Here is a 24,979-nt window from a genome sequence, read left to right on the forward strand (position 1 = left end):
TAGGAATGACTAGGCCAGCAAGGAAGGGGCAGTTGGGGATGAGCTGGCTGGCAGGGGGGGCAGTTAGGGGAGATCAGGCCAGCATGCAGAGGCAGTGAGGGGCGATCAGGCCAGCATGGGGGTGGGAGGGAGGGCAGTTAGGGGTGACCAGGCAGGCAGGTAGGTGAGTGATTAGGAACCAGCAGTTCAGGATTATGAGAGGGATGTCTGACTGCCAGTTTAGGCCCAATCCCTAAACCGGCAGTTGGACATCCCCTGAGGGGTCCCGGATTGGAGAAGGGTGCAGGCTGGACTAAGGAGACCCCTCCCCTTGCACAAATTTCATGCACCGGGCCTCTAGTTCTAGAATATTTAGCTAGAAATTTAGGTACTTAGATTTAAAACTAAGATATAGTTACATATTCCAGGAATGACCTTTCCAACATTTTTTCTAAGACATTGTGCTATTATGGACTACCAGAAGCTGTTGACAGTTTTCAAGTAGTGCTTCTTGTAAACCTTCCAGTTCAAGTTTTGACTGATTTTAAAAACTGTTTTGTGTCTATCTTTAGTAACCAAACCATTGCTATCAGAAAGTGTATCATATTTTAAGGAGAGAGAAACACCACAAATTTCTGTATACTGATTTTTCAGGATACAAAATTACTATACAAAATTAGTTGCATCTCCCTAACAATGAAATATCTGAAAAAGTTGTAAAGATCAGTTTCATTGACAATAGCATTAATAGCAATAAAATACTTAGGAATAAATTTAGACAAGGAGAATAAATAAACTTTACACTAAAAACTACAACACTTCAATGGAAGAAATTAAAGAAGGTACAAACAAAGGGAAATATATCCTGTGTTCATAGATTGGAAGAATCAATATTAAAATGCCCATGCTACTCAAAGCCATCTATAAATTCAGTGCAATTGCTATCAAAATTCCAATGGCACTTTTCAAAAATATAATACAGAATCCTAAAATTTATATGGAATGATAAAAAACCCTGAATAACCGAAGCAAACCTGAGAAGGGACAAAGTTGGAGGCCTCACACTTTCTGATTTCAAATTATGCTACAAAATTATAGTAATCAAAACAGTATGTTACAGGCATAATAATAGATACATAGACCAATGGAACAAAATCAAGAGCCCAGAAATATACACTCACAAATACACTCAACTAATGGTTGACAATGGAGCCAAGAATACTTAATGGGAAAAAGATAATCTCTTCAATAAATGGTGTTGGGAAAACTGGATAACCACGTGTAGAAGAATGAAATTGGATTCCTATTTTATTACCACTCACAAAAATTGACTTGACTCAAAATGGATTAATGATGTAAACATCACTAGTGAACTGCAAAACTGATATAAGAAAACATAGGGGGAAATCACTTGATATTTGTCTTGGAAATTTTTTTTAATATGACATCAAAAGTCCAAGAAAGAAGAACAAAAAAATAATAAGTGGAACTGCATCAAATAAAAAGCTTATGCACAGCAAAGGAAACCATCAACAAAATGAAAAAGCAACTTATAGATTATATTTTTAAATCATATGTCTATTAAGTATATTAATTTCCAAATATATAAAGAACTCATACAACTCGGTAGCAAAAAAAAAACCCGATTAAAAAATGGACAGAGGAACTAAATTGAAATTTTTTTTAAAGAAGACATACAGATGGCCAACAGATACGAAAAAAGGTATTCAGTATCACTTATCATCAGGGAAATGTAAATCAAAACTACAGTTAGGTATCACCTTATGCCTGTTAGAGTGGCCATTATAAAAAGGCAACAAATAACTAGTATTGATGTGGATGGGAAGAAAAGGGAACATTTGTGCACTGTTGATAGAAATATAAATTGTTGCAGCCATTATGGAAAATAGTATGGAGGTTCCTCAAAAAAAATTTAAAACAGAACTACTGTATGGCCCCACAATTCCACTTCTGGGGATAAATCCCAAAGAAATGCAAATAGAGGCTCAAAGAGATATCTGCACTCCTCTGTTCATTGAGGCATTATTTACCATAGCCAACATACAGGAACAACTTAAGTTACTGTCAGTTAATAAATGGATAAAGAAGATGGGTATATATAAACAATAGAATATTCTTCAGCCATGAGAAAGAAGGAAATCTTGTCATTTGTAACAATGTGGATGGACCTTGAGGACATTATGCTTACTGAAATAAACAGAAAAACAAATACTGTATGATATCACTTATATGTGGAATCTAAAAAAAGCCAAATTCATAGAAATAGAGTGGTATGGTGATTATCAATTGTTGAGGTGTAGGGGAAATGGGGAGATGTTGGTCAGAGGTTACAAACTTTCCGTGATAAGATGAGTAAGTTCTAGAGATATAGTGTACAGCATGGTAGTTATAGGTAATAATACTATATTATATACATGCTAAGAATGTAAATTAAATGTTCTCATCATAAAAAAGAAATGGTAATTATGTGACATAATGGAGGTGTTAGTTAAAATTATGGCAGTAATCATTTTACAGGTATGTTAGTATTATAATATGTGTCTTATCAAATTAAATCTTAAACTTACACAATGTTATATGTCAATAAAGCTGTAAAACCTTAAAATTTAACAATTTTTTAAAAGTTAAAGATATAAAACACACTATTTTGGATGTGATGGTCCTATATTAATGCCGTTATTTCAAAGAGTCCATGTTTCGCCCTAACCAGTTTGGCTCAGTGGATAGAGCGTCGGCCTGCAGACTGAAGGGTCCCAGGTTCCATTCCAGTCAAGGGCATGTACCTTGGTTGCGGGCACATCCCCATTAGGGGGTGAGCAGGAGGCAGCTGATTGATGTTTCTAACTCTCTATCCCTCTCCCTTCCTCTCTGTAAAAAATCAATAAAATATATTTTAAAAAAACAGAGTCCATGCTTAGTTACAAATTTAAATTTCCTACTTGTAAATAATGTTGGGATGCAGTCACAGCTCAAACAGTGGTTAATTTGGAAAAGAAGCAACAGAGAAGCTAACTTGCATTAAATGCTTGCTATGGACCAGATACTGTGCCAAATAATTTTACATCTGCCTTGGTGTCAGGCAGTATCTAAATTGAGTTGAATTTTGGGTCCCTTGTGTCAAATACATAGTTTAGCACATAGTAGGCCTTCAAAAGTGTTTGCTGACCCCTAACCAATTTGGCTCAATGGATAGAGCGTCAGCCTGTGGACTGAAGGGTCCCAGGTTCGATTCCGGTCAAGGGCATGTACCTTTGTTGTGGGCACATACCCAATAGGGGATGTATAGGAGGCAGCTGATCAATGTTTCTCTCTCATCAATGTTTCTAACTCTCTCTCCCTCTCCCTTCCTCTCTGTAAAAAATCAATAAAATATATTTATTAAAAAAAAGTGTTTGATGAATGTTATCTTTGCTTATATATCAGAACCTGGTAGGGTTTATTACAGAAATGGAAGGATTATTCAACACTAGACTGTACTAACCATTTCTTTTGTTTTCTGTATTCTGATGCTTTGATATTTGGGGTCTTGCTGGCCCTGGAAGGACTGCCCCTCCCAATGTTAGCCAACTCCTAGAGCTGTTAAATAACTCACTCATGAGCATGCTTTTCAAATACAAACCAACCAATCCAGAGCCCACACCTCAAACACCTCCTTTATTGGGCTCTCACTCTAGGCCACTATCTACTTGCCCTAATCATCCTAGGATCAGGTATCAGACAACTGGGAACAGCACCTATACCCCAGAGCCACTGCGATTATTCAAACTAGCCATTCATAAGCCTATTTACTCTGCCTCATCCATTTCTTCCCATAGAAACCACAATAAAGGCTCCTACCCACAGTCTCCGCCCTGACCAACCCCTGTGCTTCCTTCCCTATGTGGCCTCCCATGGCATGGAGTACCCCCTCCTCTTGGAAACTGAGTAATAAACTATCATTTCACTGTAAATCATCAATGGGTTGGCCTTACTATTCCTCAAATTTTATATTAATACATTATATTTCAAGACAATCTATCAAGAAGCATTCAAATTAAACAAACTGAAAGCTGTTGCATTTTTATCTACATAACTGAATCTAAAAACACTCAGAAAATTCTAATTTGATAGCTGAATATAGCAAATAATCCTCATTGAACACTCACTACAGAGAAAATATTGATTATATTTATGAGTATAGTAATAATGTTGATGTATAGTAATAATGTTAGCTCATGGTTCCCACTTACTGAGCATTTTAACATATATTATCTCAATAACCTTCAGAACAAACATAAAATACACAAATAAATTTATATCTATATATATTTTTATTGCTCAGGCTACAAATGTTTATTGTGGTTAAACAAATTATTCAACCCTACACAGCTTTTGGAACAAAAGTGGAACTTTGTAAATGAAATATATCTTACTACTTTTGGGGTACTTTAATTGATTCTTAAATACTATCCTATATGCCCTAACTGGTTTGGCTCAGCGGATAGAGCATCGTCCTGCGGACTGGAGGTTCCCGGGTTCGATTCTGGTGAAGGGCATGTGCCTTGGATGTGGCACATCCCTAGTGGGGGGTGTGTAGGGGGTGGCTGATCGGTGTTTCTCTCTCATCATGTTTCTAACTCTCTATCCCTCTCCCTTCTTCTCTGTAAAAAATCAATAAAATATTTTTAAAAATACTATCCTATATAATAAAAGCCTAATACGCAAACTGTCCCCTCGACCGGGAGTTCGAATGGGAGTTCAACCACTTGCTATGATGTGTGCTGGCCCCCAGATGGCGACCAGTGGCAGCAGCAGGGGGCAGGGCTGCTGCCTGGCTCTCAGGCTCTGAGGGAGCTGGGCGAGGGCCCAATGACTCAGGCAGAGGGGGCGTGCAGGGGCTCGGGAGCCCAGGTGGTGCCCAGGGCCCAAAGGTCAACTGGAACCCTGCCCTTCCACGCCAGATGCTCAAGCTTCGATTGCCGGCCAGGCCTAGGGACTGCACCCATGCATGAATTTTATGCACCAGGCCTCTAGTTTTTAAAATAATAGGAGATATAGATAGGGGAAATTTGTAAACAATTATCACCTATGCTCAGAGGCAATCATGTTAACATTTAGGCTGTAGTCACATTACATAGAAGGTAAAATTGTTCTTCACATAAAAACATGAATGCCTTTCTATGTTAACAAATATATACAAGGTAACTTTACTGGATACTGAAATCCACTGTATGGATATGCTGTTGTTGGATATTAAGGTCCTTTCCAAGTTTTTACAATTGTTAGCCTTTTATGTTCATGTGTGAGCTTAGCATATGCCTATGAATCAAAAGAGTACATATCAAGCTTCAGCTGTTTTCTAATTCATTGATTAATATAATAAGACATTTCTATATAAAAGTTCCCTCATTAGAAACTTGAGACTGACAATCCTCCCAGGACTGTTGTGAGAATAAAATGTATAATATTCATAAAAAGGCTTTGACAGATCAAAAAAATTTTCAAAATCCTAATTTCTTTGGCTGACTGTATGTTTTATTATTAACAGGTTTGAAACCTCAAAAAGGTTTTTGGACCCATTGGAAACTGAAAGACCTGACCACAACAACTATACATGGTACCAAGAAGGCACCTGCCAAATCCGTATACGAGAGGATTATAAGGAGTCAGGAACGCATAATGAATAGTAAGTAAATTTATCCTAAATTGAAGCATGAAATTGCCAAGATCAAGTGTGCTAAGTTAGTTATTTGTCAGAATTTTCTAATGATTTATACTTTGGTGAGGATCTTCAAATAGCATTTGATTTGTACACTGATGTTATAGTAGTTTGAAGATTGCTTTACATTTTAGTTTTTCATTATAAAAGTTACATATGCTTACGTCCTTTCATCATTTTGCCCATATTATATGTTTATATTGATTTTTAGGAACTTTTCAGGTACACAAGAAATATTCTTACTTTTTAGCTATATTGCTAACTGGTTAATAATGTATTTACTAATAGATAAGTTTAAAAAAATTTTCCAGTAAATTTAAATAATGTTTTCCTTAGAATTTCAGTTTTGTGACATGTTTGTCAGGACTTACCTAATATTATGAAAATATCTATCTCAGTGTTCTCAACCTTCCTAATGCCATGACCCTTTAATACAGTTCCTCATGTTGTGGTGACCCCCAACCATAAAATTATTTTCATTGCTACTTCATAACTGTAATTTTGCTACTGTTATGAATCGTAATGTAAATATCTGATATGCAGGGTGTATTTTCATTGTTACAAATTGAACATAATTAAAGCATAGTGATTAATCACAAAAACAATATGTAATTATGTATGTGTTTTCCAATGGTCTTAGGCGACCCCTGTGAAAGGGTCATTCGACCCCCAAAGAGGACGCCACCCACAGGTTGAGAACTGCTGATCTATCTTCTCTTTCTAGTACTTTTTATTTCCATGTTTTATTTAACATTTTATTCCATCTGGAATTTATTTTGTTACAAGGAAGATAGTTGTATTCTAGTATTTTGTTTTTTCTAATTGCTCATTTATTAAATAGTTCACTTACAGGCTACATGAAATATCAATTCACTTGGATATATTTGTGTATTCTCTTCTGTTCCTTGAGCTACATGCCAAATTCCTGCACCAAACTTCTCAGTTAATCTTGATTAATAAGCACTGTAAGACAAGGTTATTTCTCTCTTGTTTATACCATATCTCTAATACAAAGCATAGGCCTGGTGCTCAGGCCTCATTTCTGACTCATTAAATCAGAATCTGCCTCAGGATTTTTTTAAGCTACTCAGGATGATTTCAACATGCAGGCAAAGTTAAACCACTAATGTCAAGGGAAATAACTTTTTAATCTTGATACAGGACAGAGGACAGAGGGACTAACCTACTCAACCTACTCTTCCTATTCTGAAAATTATTCTTCAGTTAATTTCTGTTTCTAAAATTAATGAATTATTGCTCTTGGGATTTGTGCTGTCATTTTCCCCACTCCTATCCTCATAGATATCATCCTATCTGATTTCTATCTTTTAGTAGTTACATGAAATTTCTTGCTTGCTGTTGACAAGAGTTTTTCCAGAACTTCATACATAGTTGTTGTTTATTTTTGTTTGTTTGTTTGTTTGTTTTAAATATATTTTATTGATTTTTACAGAGAGGAAGGGAGAGAGATAGAGAGTTAGAAACATCGATGAGAGAGACATCGATCAGCTGCCTCCCGCACATCTCCCACTGGGGATGTGCCTGCAACCCAGGTACATGCCCTTGACCGGAATCGAACCTGGGACCTTTCAGTCCGCAGGCCGACGCTCTATCCACTGAGCCAAACCGGTTTCGGCCATAGTTGTTGTTTTGAATGGAGAGGTACTTTACCATCTTGACCTAAACTTGTATATCTGTGTTTACTCCCAGTCTCATAAGTGAATAACAACTTGGCTGAACTTAAAATTAAGGGGTTTGAGGGAACTCTTTATTCTGTTAAAATTTTAACTTACAGAAGGTGATAAGAATAGAATAAGGAACTTCTATACTGGTATATCCCTGATCCATCAACTGCTTAAATTTTACCCTATTTATTTTATCATTCTTTCTCTTATTTTTTCATATACCATTGAAAGCTATAAATTTCTCTAAACACTGTTTTAGCAACATTGTATAATTTAGATGTGTTGTATTTTCATTATCATTTAATTTAAAATATATTCTAATTTTCAGTATAAATTCTATTTTCACCCTTGGGTTATTTGGAGATATATTGCTTAATTTCCAAATATTTGGGGATTTTCTAGATATCTTATAGTTACTTAATTCTAATTTAAACTATACTCTATATGATTGATTCTTGCTTTATGGTACAGTGCATGGCCTATCTGGATGATTTAATGTGCACTTGAGAAGAATGTACATTTTCTAGTAGTTTTATAAATCTTAATTAGATCAAAGTATTTGATAGTATTATTCAGATCTTCTATATCAAGAGTTAGCAAATTATATCCTGTGAACTGAATCTGGCCTATACCCTGTTTCATGTCCTGTGAGCTAAGAATGACTTTTACATTTTTTAAGAGTTGTAAAAAGAAGTAGACTATACCACACAGACCACATTTGGTCCACAAAGACTAAAATACTGACTATCTGAACCTTAATAGAAAAAGTTTGCTAACTCTGGTTCTATCTCCTTACTGATATTTTATTTTTTTTTTCTTACTGATATTTTAATTACTTATTCTATTAGTTAGTGACAAAGGATATTAAAATCTCCAACTCTAATTTGGAATTATTTATTTCTCCACCTGATTCTTTTGATTTTTGCTTTATCTTTAAGTTATTGGGCACATACTCATTGTTATAATGCTTACCTTTAATCATTTTGAAATTTTCTGTCACATCTACAATAATTCTTCTTGTCTTGAGTTCTATCTAGTCTATATATATATACTAGAGGCCCGGTGCACAAAAATTTGTGCACTCGGGGGGGAGAGGGGGTCCCTCAGCCTGGCCTGTGCCCTCTCGCAGTCTGGGACCCCTCAGGAGATAATGACCTGCTGGCTTAGGCCTGCTCCTGGGTGGCAGAGGGCAGGCCCAATCCCTAGGTGCAGTCCCTGGTCGGGTTCAGAGCAGGGCCGATTGGGGCGTTGGGGCGCCGCCCCCTATCATGCACAGAGCAGGGAGGATCGGGAGATTGCGATGCCACCCCTAGTCACGCTCAGGGTAGGGCCGATGGGGGGTTGGGGCACCGCCCCCTGTCACACTCAAGTCAGGGTCGATGGGGAGGTTGCGGCGCCACCCCCTGTCATGCACAGAGCAGGGCCGATCAGGGGGTTGGGGCGCTGCCCCCTGTCACGCACAGAGCAGGGCCCATCAGGGGTTCTGGGGCTCCGTACCCTGTCACACACAGAGCAGGGCCGATCAGGAGGTTGGGGCACTGCCACTGTCACACTCAGGGCAGGGCTGATGGGGAGGTTATGGCTCTACCCCGTCACACACAGAGCAGGGCCCGTGGCCGGGGGGGGGGGGGGGGGGGGGTTGGGGCGCCGCACCCTGTCACACACAGAGCCGCAGGGTGATCAGGGGGTTGGGGAGCTACCCCCTATCAGGCACAGAGCAGGGCTGATCAGAGGGTTGGGGCACCTTCCCCTGTCACGAACAGAGCAGGGCGGATAGGGAGGTTGTGGCCCCGGCCCCTGTCACACACAGAGCTGCAGGGCGATCAGGGGGTTTGGGCGCTGCCCCCTGTCATGCTGATCCCAGTGCCGGGAGGCATATTACCCTTTTACTATATAGGATAGAGGCCTGGTGCACGGGTGGGGGCCAGCTGGTTTGCCCTGAAGGGTGTCCTGGATCAGGGTGGGAGTCCCCACTGGGGTGCCTTGCCAGCCTGGGTGAGGGGCTGAGGGCCATTTTCAGGCTGGCGAGTGACTGAAGCTCCCAACCGCTCCTTTTTTTCTTTTCTTTTTTTTTAATTCTGGGCCAGCTTTAGCTCTGAGGCTCGGCTGCTGAAAGCAGGTTTCTAGCCTTTTTTTACCTTCTGTATTTGAAACAATGTTGCGATCCAGCTGGCTGAAGCCCGGCTGACTGAAAGGAGGTTTCTGGGGTTTTGTTTAGCTTCTATATGTGTTACAGTGTTTCTTAGAGAGCAGCTGAGAGGCCTGCAAGGCAGGTGGGGAACCTGGCTTCCTCTGTCACTGGAGCAAGCAAGCCTCCCTGTTCACATCAGCTGCCTGGCTGCCGGCCGCCATCTTGGTTGGCAGTTAATTTGCATATCTCAGTGATTTGCCAATGGGAAGGGTAGTGGCCGTACGGCTAATTACCATGTTTCTCTTTTATTAGATAGGATATATATATATATATATATATATATATATATATATATAAAGGTAGTGACCATGACGACCGAAACAACTGGTCAACCGAACAGCAGGCTGCGTGGGGCAACCATGCCAGCAGGGCGGCTGTGAGGGGCTACCAGGCCAGCAGAGTGGACAGTTGGGGGCAACCAGGCCAGCAGGGGGGCAGTAAGGGGCAACCAGGCTGGCAGAGGGGGGCAGTGAGGGATGACCAGGCTGGCAGGGGGGGCAGTTAGGGGCAACCAGGCCAGCAGGGGGAACAGTGATGACCAGGCCAGCAGGCAGGTGAGCAGTTAGGAGCCAGCGGTCCAGGATTGTGAGAGGGATGTCCGACTGCCGGTTTAGATTCTAAACCGGCAGTCGGACATCCCCCGAGGGGTCCCAGATTGGAGAGGGTGCAGGCTGGATTGAGGGACTCCCCCCACCCCCCCCCCCCCCGCCATCATAGTTTAATATAATAGAGCCAACTCAGCTTTCTTATGCTTATGGTTTGTATGGTGTATCTTTTCCTATCATTTTACTCACAACCTATTTTTGTTTTTGTGTCTAAAGTGCATTTCTTGTAGAGAACCTTTAGTTGCGTTTTTTTTTTTTTAATTTAGTCTGTCAATTTCTTCTTTTTAATTAGAGTGCTTACTTCATTTACAATCACCATAAGTGTAGATTTATTTTTACCATGTTCTCTTTTTTTCATTTTTACCTCTCCTGATTTCTGTTCTTCCATTTCCCCTTTACTATCTTCTTTCAGTTAATTAAATATTTTTAGTATTACACTTTATTTCCTCTATTACTTATTTGCCTGTATCTCTTTGTAAGTTTTGAGGTTGCCTTAATGATTACAAAATGCATCCTTAAATTATCAAAATACTACTTAAAGTTAATATTGTCCTACTTCACTAAAAATATAGCAACTATATGTGGAGTAGAGTGAAAAATGGAACAAAAACATGGGACAATTGAAGGGCTCCCTCATTTGTTTCTCTTTTCTTTGGGATTACTTTCCTATGTTGCCTGTTGTCCAACACATGAAAACCATTGTTTCATTTATTTTCTCTAAATTGTCAGTTTTTTAAGAAAGTAAATTGGTGCCTGTTACTTCATCATAGTTAGAAGTAGAAGTGATTATACATATATTTAAAATATCAAGAGAAGGTTTAAAAATAGCCTTCTATATTTATTCACATATTTATCATTTCTGGTTCTTCATTCCTTGATATAAATTTGAATTACCATCTGTTATCATTTCCCTTCAGCCTGAAAAATGGCCTTTTGACAGTTTTCATAGTTTAGTTCTGCTAGCAATGAATTTTCTCAAGTTTATGTATCTAAAAATAATGTTCATTTTGCCTTACTTTTGAAGGATATTTTTGATGGATATAAAATTATGAACACTTTTCTTTTGCCTTTCAGCAAGATATTGTTCTGTTGTGTTCTATTTTGTATTATTTTAAGTGAGAAGTCAGACACTATTCTTGTCATTTCCACTATGTCTAGATCAGAAGCATTTTCAATAAAGGACAAAATAGTAAATATTTTAGATTATGTTGGATACACTTGGTCTTTGTCACCTAATATTTTTTTTAAAAAACTCTTTAAGAATATATTTTAAAAAACAAAACACTCTTAGGTTGGAAGCTACATGGAAAATAGGTCATGAGCTGGATTGGACCTGCAGGCTGTAGTTTGTTGATTCCTAGTAGATGTAATGTGCTTTCTCCCTTCTAACTACTGTTAAGATTTTTCTCTTTATTCTTGGTATTTAGCAAGTTGTCCACAATGTGCTGATGCACTTTTTTTGTGTTCATCCTCCTTGGGGTTTCTTAAACTTGTAGTTTAATGTTTTTCACCAAATTTGGGAATTTTTTTGCCATCATTTTTTCAAATTCTGTTCTATTTCTCTCTGGGACTCCAATTTACATGTATTGTATTGCTTAATACTGTACACAGCTCACTGGGATTTTGTTTGTTTTTTCAACCTTTTTTTCTTCTGTGTTCTTTAGAAAACACTTATTTCATTTCAAGTTCACTCATTTTTTTCCACCCATGGTTTATTCTACTCTTAAACCCAATAAATGAATGTTTTATTTCATATATTATACTTTTCAGTTAAGAATTTTCATTTGTTTTTTTTATAGTTATTTTTATTCTGAGGTTCTCTTCAGGCCATATTTTCCTTTAAGTCCTCAAACATATTTAAAATAGCTGCTTTAAAATTATTTTCTGATAATTCCAATATTTGGATAACATTGAGATGGATTTTATTGCCTATTTTTTCTTGACTATAAGTCACAATTTCTTGTTCCTTTTCATGTCTAATAATTATGTATTCTGAGAATTTTGAATGATACTTTGAGGAGACTCTGGGTTCTGTTATATTCCACTGAACAATAGTAATTTTTGTTCAAGCAGGCAATTTCTTCAGCTGGACTCAAAGTCCAGAGACTATGTCTTCTGCGGTGGTAAGCCACTGAAATCTCAGCACTTTAGTTATCCAGCTATTCCTTTTCACCTTTCCACCCTATTGCTCTCCCTCTACCCAATGCATGAGTAATTCAGACAACAGCCAGAAGTTTGAATAGAGCTTATAATATGCAGATTTGGTACTTCCCTTCTGCAACCCTTTTCTTTCTGTGATTTCTAAAAGTTCCTCATTTTTCAGTCCTCTGGCAGTCTTAAGTGAATAATATTTCTAATTGACTCCTCAAACCAGGAGTACTTCTACCTTATGTTTGCATTCCATCTACTTATATGCCACATAGACTAAGGAGTTCTGTCAGTCAAAATGCTGTAGCTGCATGAACACAAATTGTATTTATCACAAGTTCCTTTCCTCTTCAAAGGTTCGACTCCCTTCCAGTTTATGGTGGCTTTTGGCATTTTCTTGTATATTCAAATTATTTTCTTTAATATTTTCAAAATTTCATAACTTTTACCTATTGGAAAGTCAGGCTGATGTACATTAAATATTTTATTTAAATATTGAGCTCATTTTCCAATTTAAATATTAAATTCTCAAATCACATTTTCCCATAAAACCAGAGATGTTACTTCATTATCTTCTATTATTTAGTCTGGTAAAAAAAAAAAGTCTAAAACCAACCTATTTTTATTTCCTTTACAGTTAAATTTTGGAATTTTATTTTTTACTTTTTTACTTTTGCATTTTTTTATTATTTTTTTTTGGTTTAGATGTTTCCGGGAATTTTTTTTTAATAAAAAGACAATCAGTAACATTTTATTTTGGACACTTGTTCAGTATTTCACAGGTCCTCAAGTTTTGAAGTAGGTTAAATATTAGCATTGTATTTTACAACCTAAAACTCAGGCAGAGGTTATGTATTTATTGCAAACCACAGTGGGAGTCCTATCATGGTCAAGAATAACACAGTCTCTCTGATATTTCAAATTAATCTCTGATACATAGATTTAAGGGTGATAGCTTGCACATACTCATTTTAAAAGACCAGATATTACAGAAATTCTACTTTGGGTTATTTTGTAATTCCTTTTTTTTTTAAAGCATGGAATGCTTCACAAATTTTCGTGTTATCCTTGCACAGGGACCATGCTAATCTCTGTATTATTCTAATTTTAGTGTATGTACGCCAAATCAAGCACTATTTTTTAATACTTAAATCCATCCCACAATAATTATACATATTGTGGAATAACCTACTTGTTCCCACTTCTTAAAATTGCAAAATTAACACATTACTAATTTTGTTCTTTTCTGGTTTTTGGGATGGATAGAGCAGAAAGATAACCAGGGAACTTTCCTCAGAGCATTAGGCTGTCTTTAAGTGCAGGCGCTATATTCATGGCACCATATATGATGATTTAGGGTAATAGGAAAGCAGGTATACAAATGGAGCCAAGACCAGAAAAGATGCCTGGATCTAGGATTTTTAATTAGACTTTAAAATTGAAAAATGTCACCAAAATATATATCAATATTAAGAACAATTTCTCTAAGTTTTTGCCAGTGACAAAATTTTGTTAGAATTCCTGGATATCCCTAAGCTTCATTGTTGCAGAATTTACCAGGCAACTGGAAAATACACGAGTACTCAGAGATTCAGGAAAAACCCTTTATTTGCAGATGTACTAGTACAGTGACTCAGGGGAGACAGTTTTCCAAAGCCTGAGTGATGAGTATGGAGGAAGCCTTCCTTTTATATCAGGCTTCTAGACTTTTTCATGGGCTTTGTGGTCCCTCTGTGGGTTGGGATGGGGGAAGTGAGATTACACCCAAAGGTCTGGCCTGGCTGGCGCCAGCGCTGACAACCCCTCCGGGAGTTGTGTATAGTTCATGGTTTATGGCCTCTGGAAAATGAGAGGGTTCAGGAAACAGGTTCTGTAAGGCAGCTTACATTAGTAGATTTCCCTTCATCAGCACAGGCCTAGTAAATGTCTTAGCTAAAAATTTCAAGTGAGACAGAAACTTACATGGACCAGACAGACTGAAGATAGAGAAAAGTATCACTGTTTTAGATATTTAAGAAACAAGTTTTTTTTTTTTTTACCAGTGGAAGGTATCTCAGATGTTGAGGAAAAAAAATCTTTAGAAAAAGGCTTCTTATTCTGTTTTCACATGGTATACTATGATAGACTAAATGTCTTCTGTTGCAGCATAAAAACTGAATATATTTATAAATTAATTAAATAAATAAATAAATAAAAAGCCATTACAAGCTGTTCGTTCACTAAATGTTACATAAACCAAGAATAGTTTTCTATTAAGGAGTGAAAACTGAGATAGCTAGATGCAAAACATCAAGTCCCTAGGAAAGACCACAGTTTTCTACATCACGTTTTAGCCCTGTCAGGGGCTTACCATTCTACCAGGTGCTCCTGGACTTTAGAGGCAAAAGTGACCATGAGTGAAGGGATTCTCATTAGATTCCCAACATTTCAATGCAGCTTTTGCTTTTCAAGTAAGTTTCTGCCAGTGGGATGGAGATCTCTCAAGACCTCCTCTTATGTACTTTCCCATCATATGGTAAAGTATATTTATTATTAAAAACCTTGAGAATTTGGTCCCATTTCATAGGTTTCAGATATATATCAATTTTTATGTTTATCTTCTGGTGCTGATACATATTTTTCTATTTATATTTTACAGTTTTTTAACTCAGAGCTAGGAGATTAAAGTGGCTATGTTTATCTTGCTACCTTACACAGGGGTCTCCTTTTAGGTTTGTTTCTATTACAGTGGAACATTGGTTCTTGACCTAATTTGTTCCAGGAGACTATTCAAGAAGTGATTTGTTTGAAAACCAAGTCATTTTTCCCTATTAGAAATAATTTAAATTGAATTAATGCATTCCAAACCCCAATGATTTCCTGTTTTAACCTTTCTATTTATATACAGTGCATGTCTAATGTACTGTTTAATCTATAAACAAACACTTCTTAAATTTATTGGACCACAGCCTATAAGCCTTAAACAAATTACTTTCAGCAACGTTCCAGGGGTGTCTTTTAGGAAGTCAGTATGTAGCACCTTCCCTTTTGCACATATCACTGCTTCAGAAATGCTAACTGCTTTTCATTTATCCAAATCAAAAATAGTTTCTCTACCTCTTCAATTGCCTGTGATCATTGTTTCTTTCACATCCTTACCAGCATTAGCGCTCATGATGGCCTCTTTATGTTTAAAAGTGTGTTAACTGTCCATTTTCTCAGCAAAAAAAAACAACACAAAAATATTCACAGCATAATTTCCTGAGATGTTAACAACTCAGGGGTTAGTAGTAAACTGATTGACATTCTCTCCTTTGTTTGTGGCCTGAGAGAGACACTTTTTGTCATGCTGATGGATCAGCATGAAAGGGTTGTCAAATCCAGAACCAAAGCTTGTTCAACAACCAAGATATTTTTTTCTGTGAACAACTTGGTCAAGAACCAAATTGTTCAAGATGAGAGATTGAGAACTGAGATTTGACTATGTTATATTTTATTCAAACCTGCAGGATAGTATAGAGCAGTGGTTCTCAACCTTCTGGCCCTTTCAATACAGTTCCTCATGTTGTGACCAACCATAAAATTATTTTCATTGCTACTTCATAACTGTAATGTTGCTACTGTTATGAATCGTAATGTAAATATCTGATATGCAGGATGGTCTTAGGCGACCCCTGTGAAAGGGTCGTTCGACCGCCAAAGGGGTCGTGACCCACAGGTTGAAAACCGCTGGTATAGAGAATATTTCTCACATGTAACAACTATTTGCATTTTGCCACACTTCCTTGTCATGCCTTTTATTTACAGCTCTTTTGTCCTATCCCTAAGTTAGTCTCCCCATTCCCAGAGGTAATGACTATATTGAAGTTTGTGGGCATTCTTTTTTTCTATACCATGTAATACTGTTTTTAAGATTTTTACATAAATAACATATGAAATTGTTTTACATTTTAATATTCACCTATAATCAATATTCAATAATTGAAAATAATCATATGTAATCTAAAATGAAGAATTTTTCTAGGTGGTGCACTAATATGCTTGAAATAAATTTAATACTGTACTTATAAAGATCATTTTTATTTGAAAAAACATAGGAATTATATTTGCTTCTAATACATTTGATTTTTATATTAATGGAAAATTTTTATAAAATGTATCATATTTTATTTACACAAATATTTTAAAAATATTTTCTATTTGATTCAAAAACATGACTAGATTTTTCTTTTCTTTTTTTTTTTTTTGATGAGGTCACCTAAGTCTGGAGGGCAGGTTAGAGGTTTAATGAGTATTTCTTTTCATATGCTGCTCATAATTAAATTTTAATAATTTAGGTTTAACTTGGAGACATCTTCAGTTTAAAGCATGCTCTTGATAAAATGTGTTAACTTAATAAAACCTCATTAGTAATATTCCTATGTGGCAGGTCAGTTTGTTGTCATTTATAAAACGAAACAACTGAAGCATAATATAACTTAGTAACTTGTCTAAGTTCACATAACTGGTAAGTGTTGGATATGAATTCAAAGCCAGCAAATTCTGTCCTTAGAGTCTGAACTCTGAACCACTTCTCATGCTGCTTGCCTCTCAGTCATTTAATTTTATAGGTTTGTAAGTATATAAAGGCTTAAATTTTTCAACATAGGATGAGTTGCAACTTATGAGGATTACCATAGCCTCCGTCCTTCACTCATGACTAATGTGAGTTTTCAGATCCTTTCCTGGGATCAAATTTTAATAGGTGAGACTGAAGGAAGAAGGATGTTAGTGGAAGTGCCAAAAAGGGAGAAGACTGGGGGTGGAGGGTGGGGGAACTCACTGGTTTCCTAATTTTATATATGGAGTACTCTAGTGAGCAATGTTTAGAGAATTGAAAAAACCTACACTCTGAGTCTAAAGTGGTCCAGAGGTACAGTGACAGCAAAGGGTTGGAATTTCTAAACCTCTTAAAGAAACTGAGCCTCATTGGGGAAGCACAGGCCTGCTACACACCATATTTTTTGGTAGGGAAACTGAAAGGGCAGTTATACTGTTTCAAAAAGGCAAGGATTACTTACTGAGGTTTTTGCTGTAAACTTCTGCTTAAATTATCTGTGACTACTGGGAACTCTGTTTAAGGTAGAAGTTCATTCAAACCTATGTGTTCATTTGAGCTTTGGGCCTCTTATGTTACTCTAGAGCCCTAGTCTACTCTTAAAGCTACCTTCGGACTTTTATATTAGTAGTCAGTGATTGCCTCTCCTCCACATAGTGATTCAGAGATCCAGACTATTCCCTTCAGGGGTCAGCATCCTACAGAACCCCATAGTTATTAAAAGCAATCTGCATCAGTAGAATAAAAGAGGGATGGGTGTATATACTCTTAAAAGTCTTGGCTCAGAAGTTACCCACATCTCTTAAAATCACATACCATTAGTGAGACTAAGCCTTAGCTATACCTAGATGTAAGGAGGGCTGGCAAATAAAACCTGTGGCTCTGAAGCTGCTACATAGTGACAACTCTACACCATGGGAGGGGGAGCACACATTTTGGAGGACTGAGTGTCTGCAGACACTCAGTTAAAGAAGAATGCAGTGATCTTTACGAATGAAGTGCTTTTGCTATGGCCAGTAACAACATCTGAGCTGTCAAACAGAAATTTTGGAGAATTTGTGTCCACCACTATGACCTTGACAGATTTTCAAACTTAAAGACTTCCCTGATAAGTCAGTGGTGATATTAACAAATATGAATTTTTGATATTGTATAAAGTGTGTCAAAATTTAGATCTGCATAACTCCTTGGACCAATATTTTCCAAATGACCAATGCATTATATTAAAAATAATTATACATAGATTTTAAAAAGTGTGACAGCTCAATGAATTTTAATGTAATAGAGTACACAAAGCACACCATTGTGGTTTTAAATTCCACAATGCTGCCCGCCTTTAAGAAACTATAACTTCTCAAGTTCTTGGGTAGCATAAAGAATATTCATAATTGCCCTAACCGGTGGATAGAGCATCAGCCTGCACACTGAAGGGTCCCAGGTTCGCTTCCGGTCAAGGGCATGTATCTGGGTTGCAGGCACATCCCTGGCAGGGAGTGTGCAAGAGGCAGTTGATTGATGATGTTTCTCTCTCATCGATGTTTCTAACTCTCTATCACTCTCCCTTCCTCTCTGTAAAAAATCAATAAAACATATTTTTAAACAAGAATATTCATAATTATATGAAAAAGTTATTAAAATATTCCTTTTTCCAACTGTTTATCTGTATTATACTGGATTTTTGTTATATATTTCAAAATATAAAAGTACTTTAAAAATCATATCACAATAGCAGTAGATATTGGAATGCGGCTGTTTCTACTCTCAGATGTTAGAATTTTTTTAATGGGAAACTAAGTTATTCCTCTGAAAATTTCTTCTTGAAAGTAGTTCTTTTTTTAAAAAGATGCTATTTATGTGAACATGAAATGGATTTATTACTGTTCTTTTTAATGAACTAATAAATAAATGCTTAAGGAATACTAATAGATACAAAAACCAAATGAACAAACATTCTTTAGTGTCTTCAACTGTTCTTAAGACTATTCAGTCCTTGGGGTTGAAAAGTTTGGGGACCACTACCCTATAGGAAATTGCTGTGCCTGGGCTTGGCCCCTGGCATCTGAGCACTCCCATATCCAGGTTAACAGTTTTACAGTTTCTTTGTGGCTTATCCCCAAACTAGACTCAGTCATCATTGTGGAGGATGCCCCACATGTAAGACTCAGATAAGTTTACTCAGGATATAAATATATTTTGATTTGGAGACTTTTCTATAGATTCTAATATTTCCTTGGGTCTGATATACAGTGGGGCCTTGACTTACAAGTTTAATTCGTTCTGAGACCGAGTTCGTTAAGGAGCTCGTTAAGGAGCTGGTTAACTCAAATTACTCTATCAACTCAATGCAAAAAAATCGGCCGAGAGACAGCTGGTATCTCAAAAAGCTCGTTAGTCAGGACACTCGTAAGTCAAGGCCCCACTGTATTTAACTTGCACATAAAAGACTTGAATGTCCTTGAATGTGTCATAAAACCCTTCTTAGCCTTATATTTCCACCTGAAAATAAAAAGGTGATTAGAATAAATTATTTCTATATTCCCTTTTCCAACATTTTCTTTACTCTATACCAGTGATGGCGAACCTATGACACGCGTGTCAGAGGTGACACGCGAACTCATTTTTTTGGTTGATTTTTCTTTGTTAAATGGCATTTAAATATATAAAATAAATATCAAAAATATACATCTTTGTTTTACTATGGTTGCAAATGTCAAAAAATTTCTATACGTGACACAGCACCAGAGTTAAGTTAGGGTTTTTCAAAATGCTGACACGCCTTGCTCAAAAGGTTCGCCATCACTGCTCTATACCTTATATCCATAGGTGCTGATAATCTTCCAAAGTGATTGTTGACTATTGAAGTGGAATTAGTAATAGAAACTAGTGGCTTACATTGATTATTTTAGCATTTTTACCTCTCTATAGTTTTCTCCTTCTCTGCCTTTGTGTGTATCAATACCTTAATCTGTGTGCTGTAGGAATGCCAAGGCAGGTCAAGAGCAAAACAGGGTAAAACATAAGCATTTACATGCATGTGTGCATAATATGGCTTTCAAGGAATAAAATCACTTGTGCTCCATGTATCCCGATGTCTCAGAACTGCCGCTTCTAATCCAAAACATATTTAAAACATTGTTTTTTCTTCTTGACATCTGAGGTGCTTACTGTCATGTGGGTTAACTTTTCTACAGAATTTTAAACTAAGAGAATTTTCTTTTTTTGTTTTCAATGAAGTAAATAGACAGCTGATAGTTAAAATTTGCCTTCCAAACAAAGAAGTATACCTCCACTTTCAGGAGAGGGATGTAAGCAGTTATAGAATCCAGTATCTGGAATGACACAGGATTTACAAGCCAGCTCCCCTTAACCAGTGAATTGTTAGATTACTTACAAGACTAAAGTTTTAATGTTCATTCTTCTTATAATGGTACAACACCATATAACCTTTTAAACTAAGATGAGGATCATTTTAAAAAATGTTTTTATACCTGTCCCCTAATTTTTGAACCCAGTTTTCCCTCTTTATCTAGACTTTAAGGTTAAAACATTAACTCTATGATTTTTAATGAACTATAGTTTAAACTACAAGCAAATTAAAAAATCTTTACACTCAGTTAACATGTAGCTTTTAAGTACCTTATGTGCAAATTACTTCACATGGTACTGTGGGGAGATGAAAATAAAAAAGAAAGGTAGTAATTACTCATTCGCAGTACACGTTGCTATTCAACAAGTGATGTGTTCCAAAAATACTTAAACTATTAGCCAGATGGATGAGCTAGTTAAACTTTAATTTGCACCTCTGTCATTTTTCAGAGACTCTTCACTCTTCACTGTCACCAATGCTTAGAGACATTTAAAAAACAACCCTTAAAACTTGGAAATAAGGTAGCTCTCTGAAAATTAAGCCAGTAAAAGCTTGACATTGTGCTTTTCATTATACATCACTGAAAGAAAACCAAGAAGTTTGCATGGTAAAGAGTGAGGAAACTCCCAAGACACTAATAAGATGGCCAGAGATATAAACTCCCAATGTGGTACTAATTTAATAAGTTGTATTATTGTATTGTTGTTGGTTGTATTTTATATTATATGGAGAAAGATTGTATGAACACAAGTTGGGAAAACAACATGTGTCATAGGATAGAGGAAGCACAAAGAAATAGGACCTGGCATTGTTTTTACAGAACTATCCAGATTTGATCATTGTGAATTAGGTTTCATAATAATTTGATTAATATGTCTTTTTAAGCCATTTTATTTCTCTGTGCTTTAATGTCATGCTCACCAAGCAACTTTCTAATTACTCATTTAGCTTTTAAGATAATTTCCCATGGTCTGCCATAGGGTGACCTGCAAATCCCTGCCCCAGATATGTTGGTCATTAATTGGTAGCAGTGGTCAGAGGTGCTGGATGGTATGAAAAAGCAATGGTTTTTCATTGTATTATAAAATGATTTAATATCATCTATTGAGTGACATGGAAATACTTCTGAGAGAATCACTAGTTTGAACAAAACATCTACATTTGTTTCAATATTGACGTAATGCTTTGTAGTTATGTATGCTCATTATTTTGTTCCTGAACTGGAATTCATTTATCCATTTGTTCACTGAATATTTACTAAGGGCTTACTTACTATGTGCCAGAGACTGCTAAAGATGCATTGGGATATGTAAGTGAACAAAACATGTAAGGTCCTTTCCTTGTAAAACTTATGGCCTGGTGATGAGATAAACACAATGGACTAAGGAAACTTTAAGGTTTGTTGTTGAGCAGTGAGAAGATTGGACAGGTAAGGTAAGAGCCAACTGTATGACAGCTTTGGATGCTATTTTAAGGAATTTACTAGTACTTTCTCATTCTTTCTGATTCCTTGCTCTGTGGGAAACAGTCGTGCTATGGGGAGGCCCATCATGGGGAAGTGGTGTTATGAGCCAACACCCAGTGAGAATCTAATGTTGGATCCCTCTCTAGGTTGAGCATAGAGATAATAGATGACTGCAAGCCTGGCCAACACCTTGATGCAGCCTTATAAGAGACTAGAGGCCCAGTGCACAAAAATTTGTGCACTCGGGGTGGGGGAGGGTGGCCCCCCAGCCCGGCCTGTGCCCTCTCGCAGTCTGGGACCCCTCGGGAGATAACGACCTGCTGGCTTAGGCCTGCTCCCGGGTGGCAGAGGGAATGCCCAATCCCTAGGTGCAGCCCCTGATCAGGCTCAGAGCAGGGCCGATTGGGGAGTTGGGGCGCCGCCCCCTGTCATGCACAGAGCAGGGCGGATAGGGAGGTTGCGATGCCACCCTCAGTCACGCTCAGGGTAGGGCTGATTGGGGGGTTGGGGCACCGCCCCCTGTCACACTCAAGTCAGGGTCGATGGGGAGGTTGAGGCGCCACCCCCTGTCACGCACAGAGCAGGGCCAAGCAGGGGGTTGGGGCACTGCCCCCTGTCACTCACAGAGAAGGCCGATCAGGAGATTGGGGCGCTGCCCCCTGTCACTCACAGAGCAGGGCCCATCAGGGGTGTTGGGGCTCCATACCCTGTCACACACAGAGCAGGGTCGATCAGGGGATTGGGGAGCTCCCCCCTGTCAGGCACAGAGCAGGGCCCATCAGGGGGTTGAGGAGCTCCCCTCTGTCATGCACAGAGCAGGGCCGTTCAGGGGGTTGAGGAGCTCCCCCCTGGCACTCACAGAGTAGGGCCAATAGGGGAGTTGGGGCACCGCCCCCTGTCACACACAGAGCAGGGCCGATCAGGGGGTTGGTGCGCCGCACCCGGTCAAACACAGAGCCGCAGGGCGATCAGGGGATTGGGGGGCTCCCCCCTATCAGGCACAGAGCAGGGCTGATCAGGGGGTTGGGGCGCCTTCCCCTGTCACGAACAGAGCAGGGCGGATAGGGAGGTTGTGGCCCTGCCCCCTGTCACACACACAGCCACAGGGCGATCAGGGGGTTGGGGAGCTCCCCCCTGTCACACACAGAGCCGCAGGGTGATCAGGGGATTGGGGAGCTCCCCCCTATCAGGCACAGAGCAGGGCTGATCAGGGGGTTGGGGCGCCTTCCCCTGTCACGCACAGAGCAGGGTGGATAGGGAGGTTGTGGCCCCGCCCCCTGTCACACACAGAGCTGCAGGGCGATCAGGGGGTTTGGGCGCTGCCCCCTGTCACACTGATCCCGGTGCTGGGAGTCTCGCTGCTCCGCTGATCCCGGTGTCGGGAGGCATATTACCCTTTTGCTATATAGAATAGAGGCCTGGTGCACGGGTGGGGGCCAGCTGGTTTGCCCTGAAGGGTGTCCTGGATCAGGGTGGGGGTCCCGCCTGGGGTGCCTGGCCAGTCTGGGTGAGGGGCTGAGGGCCGTTTTCAGGCTGGTGGGTGACTGAAGCTCCCAACTGCTCCTTTTTTTCTTTTCTTTTTCTTTTTTTCTGGGCCAGCTTTAGCTCTGAGGCCTCGCTGCTGAAAACATCGATACAATGTTGCGGTCCGGCTGGCTGAAGCCTGGCTGAATGAAAGCCGGTTTCTGTTTTGTTTAGTGTCTATATTTGCAACATAGTACATAGTTGCTTAGAGTTGCAGCTGAGAGGCCGGCAGCGGCAGGCGGGGAACGTTGGAGTCCACCGTCACTGGAGCAAGCAAGCCTCCCTGCTCGCTTCAGTGCCTGGCTGCTGGCCGCCATCTTGGCTGACAGTTAATTTGCATAAGGATATGCTGATTAGCCAATGGGAAGGGTAGCGGTCGTACGCTAATTACCATGTTTCTCTTTTATTAGTGTAGATATATATATACACACACATACACATATATTTCTGCTTACATTTCCATATAATCATGTTTCACCCTAACTTTTACAAATGAAATAAAATTAGTCTTATTATGAATTTTTTTGATATTCAAACATTGAATCGATTCATATGAAATTTGAGTATGGACAGATATTCTGCTAGGTCCTAAGAAAATAAATCTGAAAAACATAGTTCCTCTTCTGCCCTCACATGTTCACAAGACTCCAGAAGCTGATCTAGGAACCTAGACTAGTAAGGCCCTTGAGTCTGATAGCAGTTAAAAATATCATTCTTGGTCTGGCCACAGTGGCTCAGTAGTTGAGCGTCGACCGATGGACCAGGTCACTGTTCAATTCCCGGTCAGGGCACATGCAAGGGGCGTGCAGAAGGCAGCCAATCGATGATTCTCTGCCATCATTAATGTTTCTGTTTCTCCTCTCTTCCTCTCTGAAATCAATAAAAAAAATTTTTTTAAGAAAAAATCATTCTTGGCATCTCCCCAGAGTAGATCTTGGAAAGGGTAGCTTTTTAGCTTCCTGCAGCCTCGTTAGACAGGTGAGCCACAAGAAAACCAATTGAATTTGTTGTTTCTGTTTATTTATCTGTTTCATGTAACTCTCACCTATAAATGTATTACCATATCTATATATATAAAAAGCCAGCAATCAGAACACCGTAATGACCAGAATGACCGGTCACTATGATGCCCACTGCACACAGTGAACCAGCCCGATCGGGGAGTGGGGCCAACCAATCACCTCCCAAAACCCCTTCCCCAAGCTGACCCTATCCCTGATCACCCTCTCCCACCCCGATCGAGGGTAAGCCAGCTGGCCAACCACCTGCAGCCCCTCTCCCTGGCCAGCCCCACCTCCAATGGGCCCCCACCACCTGATTGGCCTGTGGCCCCTCCCCCCAGCCAACTCAGCCCCCAATTGGCTCCCCACACACCAATCGGTGGTGGGGCCAGCCAGCTCACCACTCACAGCCCCTCTCCAGGCCATCCCCACCCCCAATCGGCACCCCCACTCCAATCAGGGGTGGAGCCCATGGGCCAATTGCCCACACCCCTCCCCTGGATCAGGGCAGGCTGGCTGGCCAACTTCCCGCTGTCTTCCTCCTCCCAACAGGCCCGGCCCCAATGTGCCCTTATTGAATCCGGTCAGCCTGACTCCACCCATGCATGAATTTGTGCACTGGGCTTCTAGTAACATTTATATAAAGCAAAGGAACTTAAATGAAAAATATTTTGAAATTAAAACCACCATGGTGAGCATGTCAATAGTATAATTTAGAT

The 24,979-nt window shown here is 39.1% G+C and overlaps 1 protein-coding gene and 1 non-coding gene across 7 annotated transcripts in view; one reads left to right on the top strand and one right to left on the bottom strand.

The window, feature by feature from the left end:
- The window catches only part of FAM227B (family with sequence similarity 227 member B), a 209,825-nt gene that overhangs the window by 56,551 nt on the left and 128,295 nt on the right, over positions 1-24,979 (top strand). For all 6 annotated transcript variants that reach the window (XR_011472449.1, XM_070423259.1, XM_070423244.1 and 3 more), the window contains exon 11: positions 5,528-5,665. Coding sequence is in view for 5 of the 6 variants with exons in the window: in XM_070423259.1 (XP_070279360.1) it covers positions 5,528-5,665 (138 nt within the window). In the remaining variant the exon portion in view is untranslated. The remainder of the gene's footprint in view (positions 1-5,527; positions 5,666-24,979) is intronic.
- LOC139000195 (U6 spliceosomal RNA) lies at positions 13,359-13,461 on the bottom strand. The gene has a single exon (XR_011469545.1). It is a non-coding gene; the product is annotated as a U6 spliceosomal RNA (small nuclear RNA).

Source organism: Myotis yumanensis, unplaced genomic scaffold (assembly GCF_028538775.1).
Source record: "Myotis yumanensis isolate MYYU_CA2020_CCGP unplaced genomic scaffold, mMyoYum1.0.hap1 SCAF_1, whole genome shotgun sequence".
NCBI classification, from domain to species: Eukaryota; Metazoa; Chordata; class Mammalia; order Chiroptera; family Vespertilionidae; genus Myotis; species Myotis yumanensis.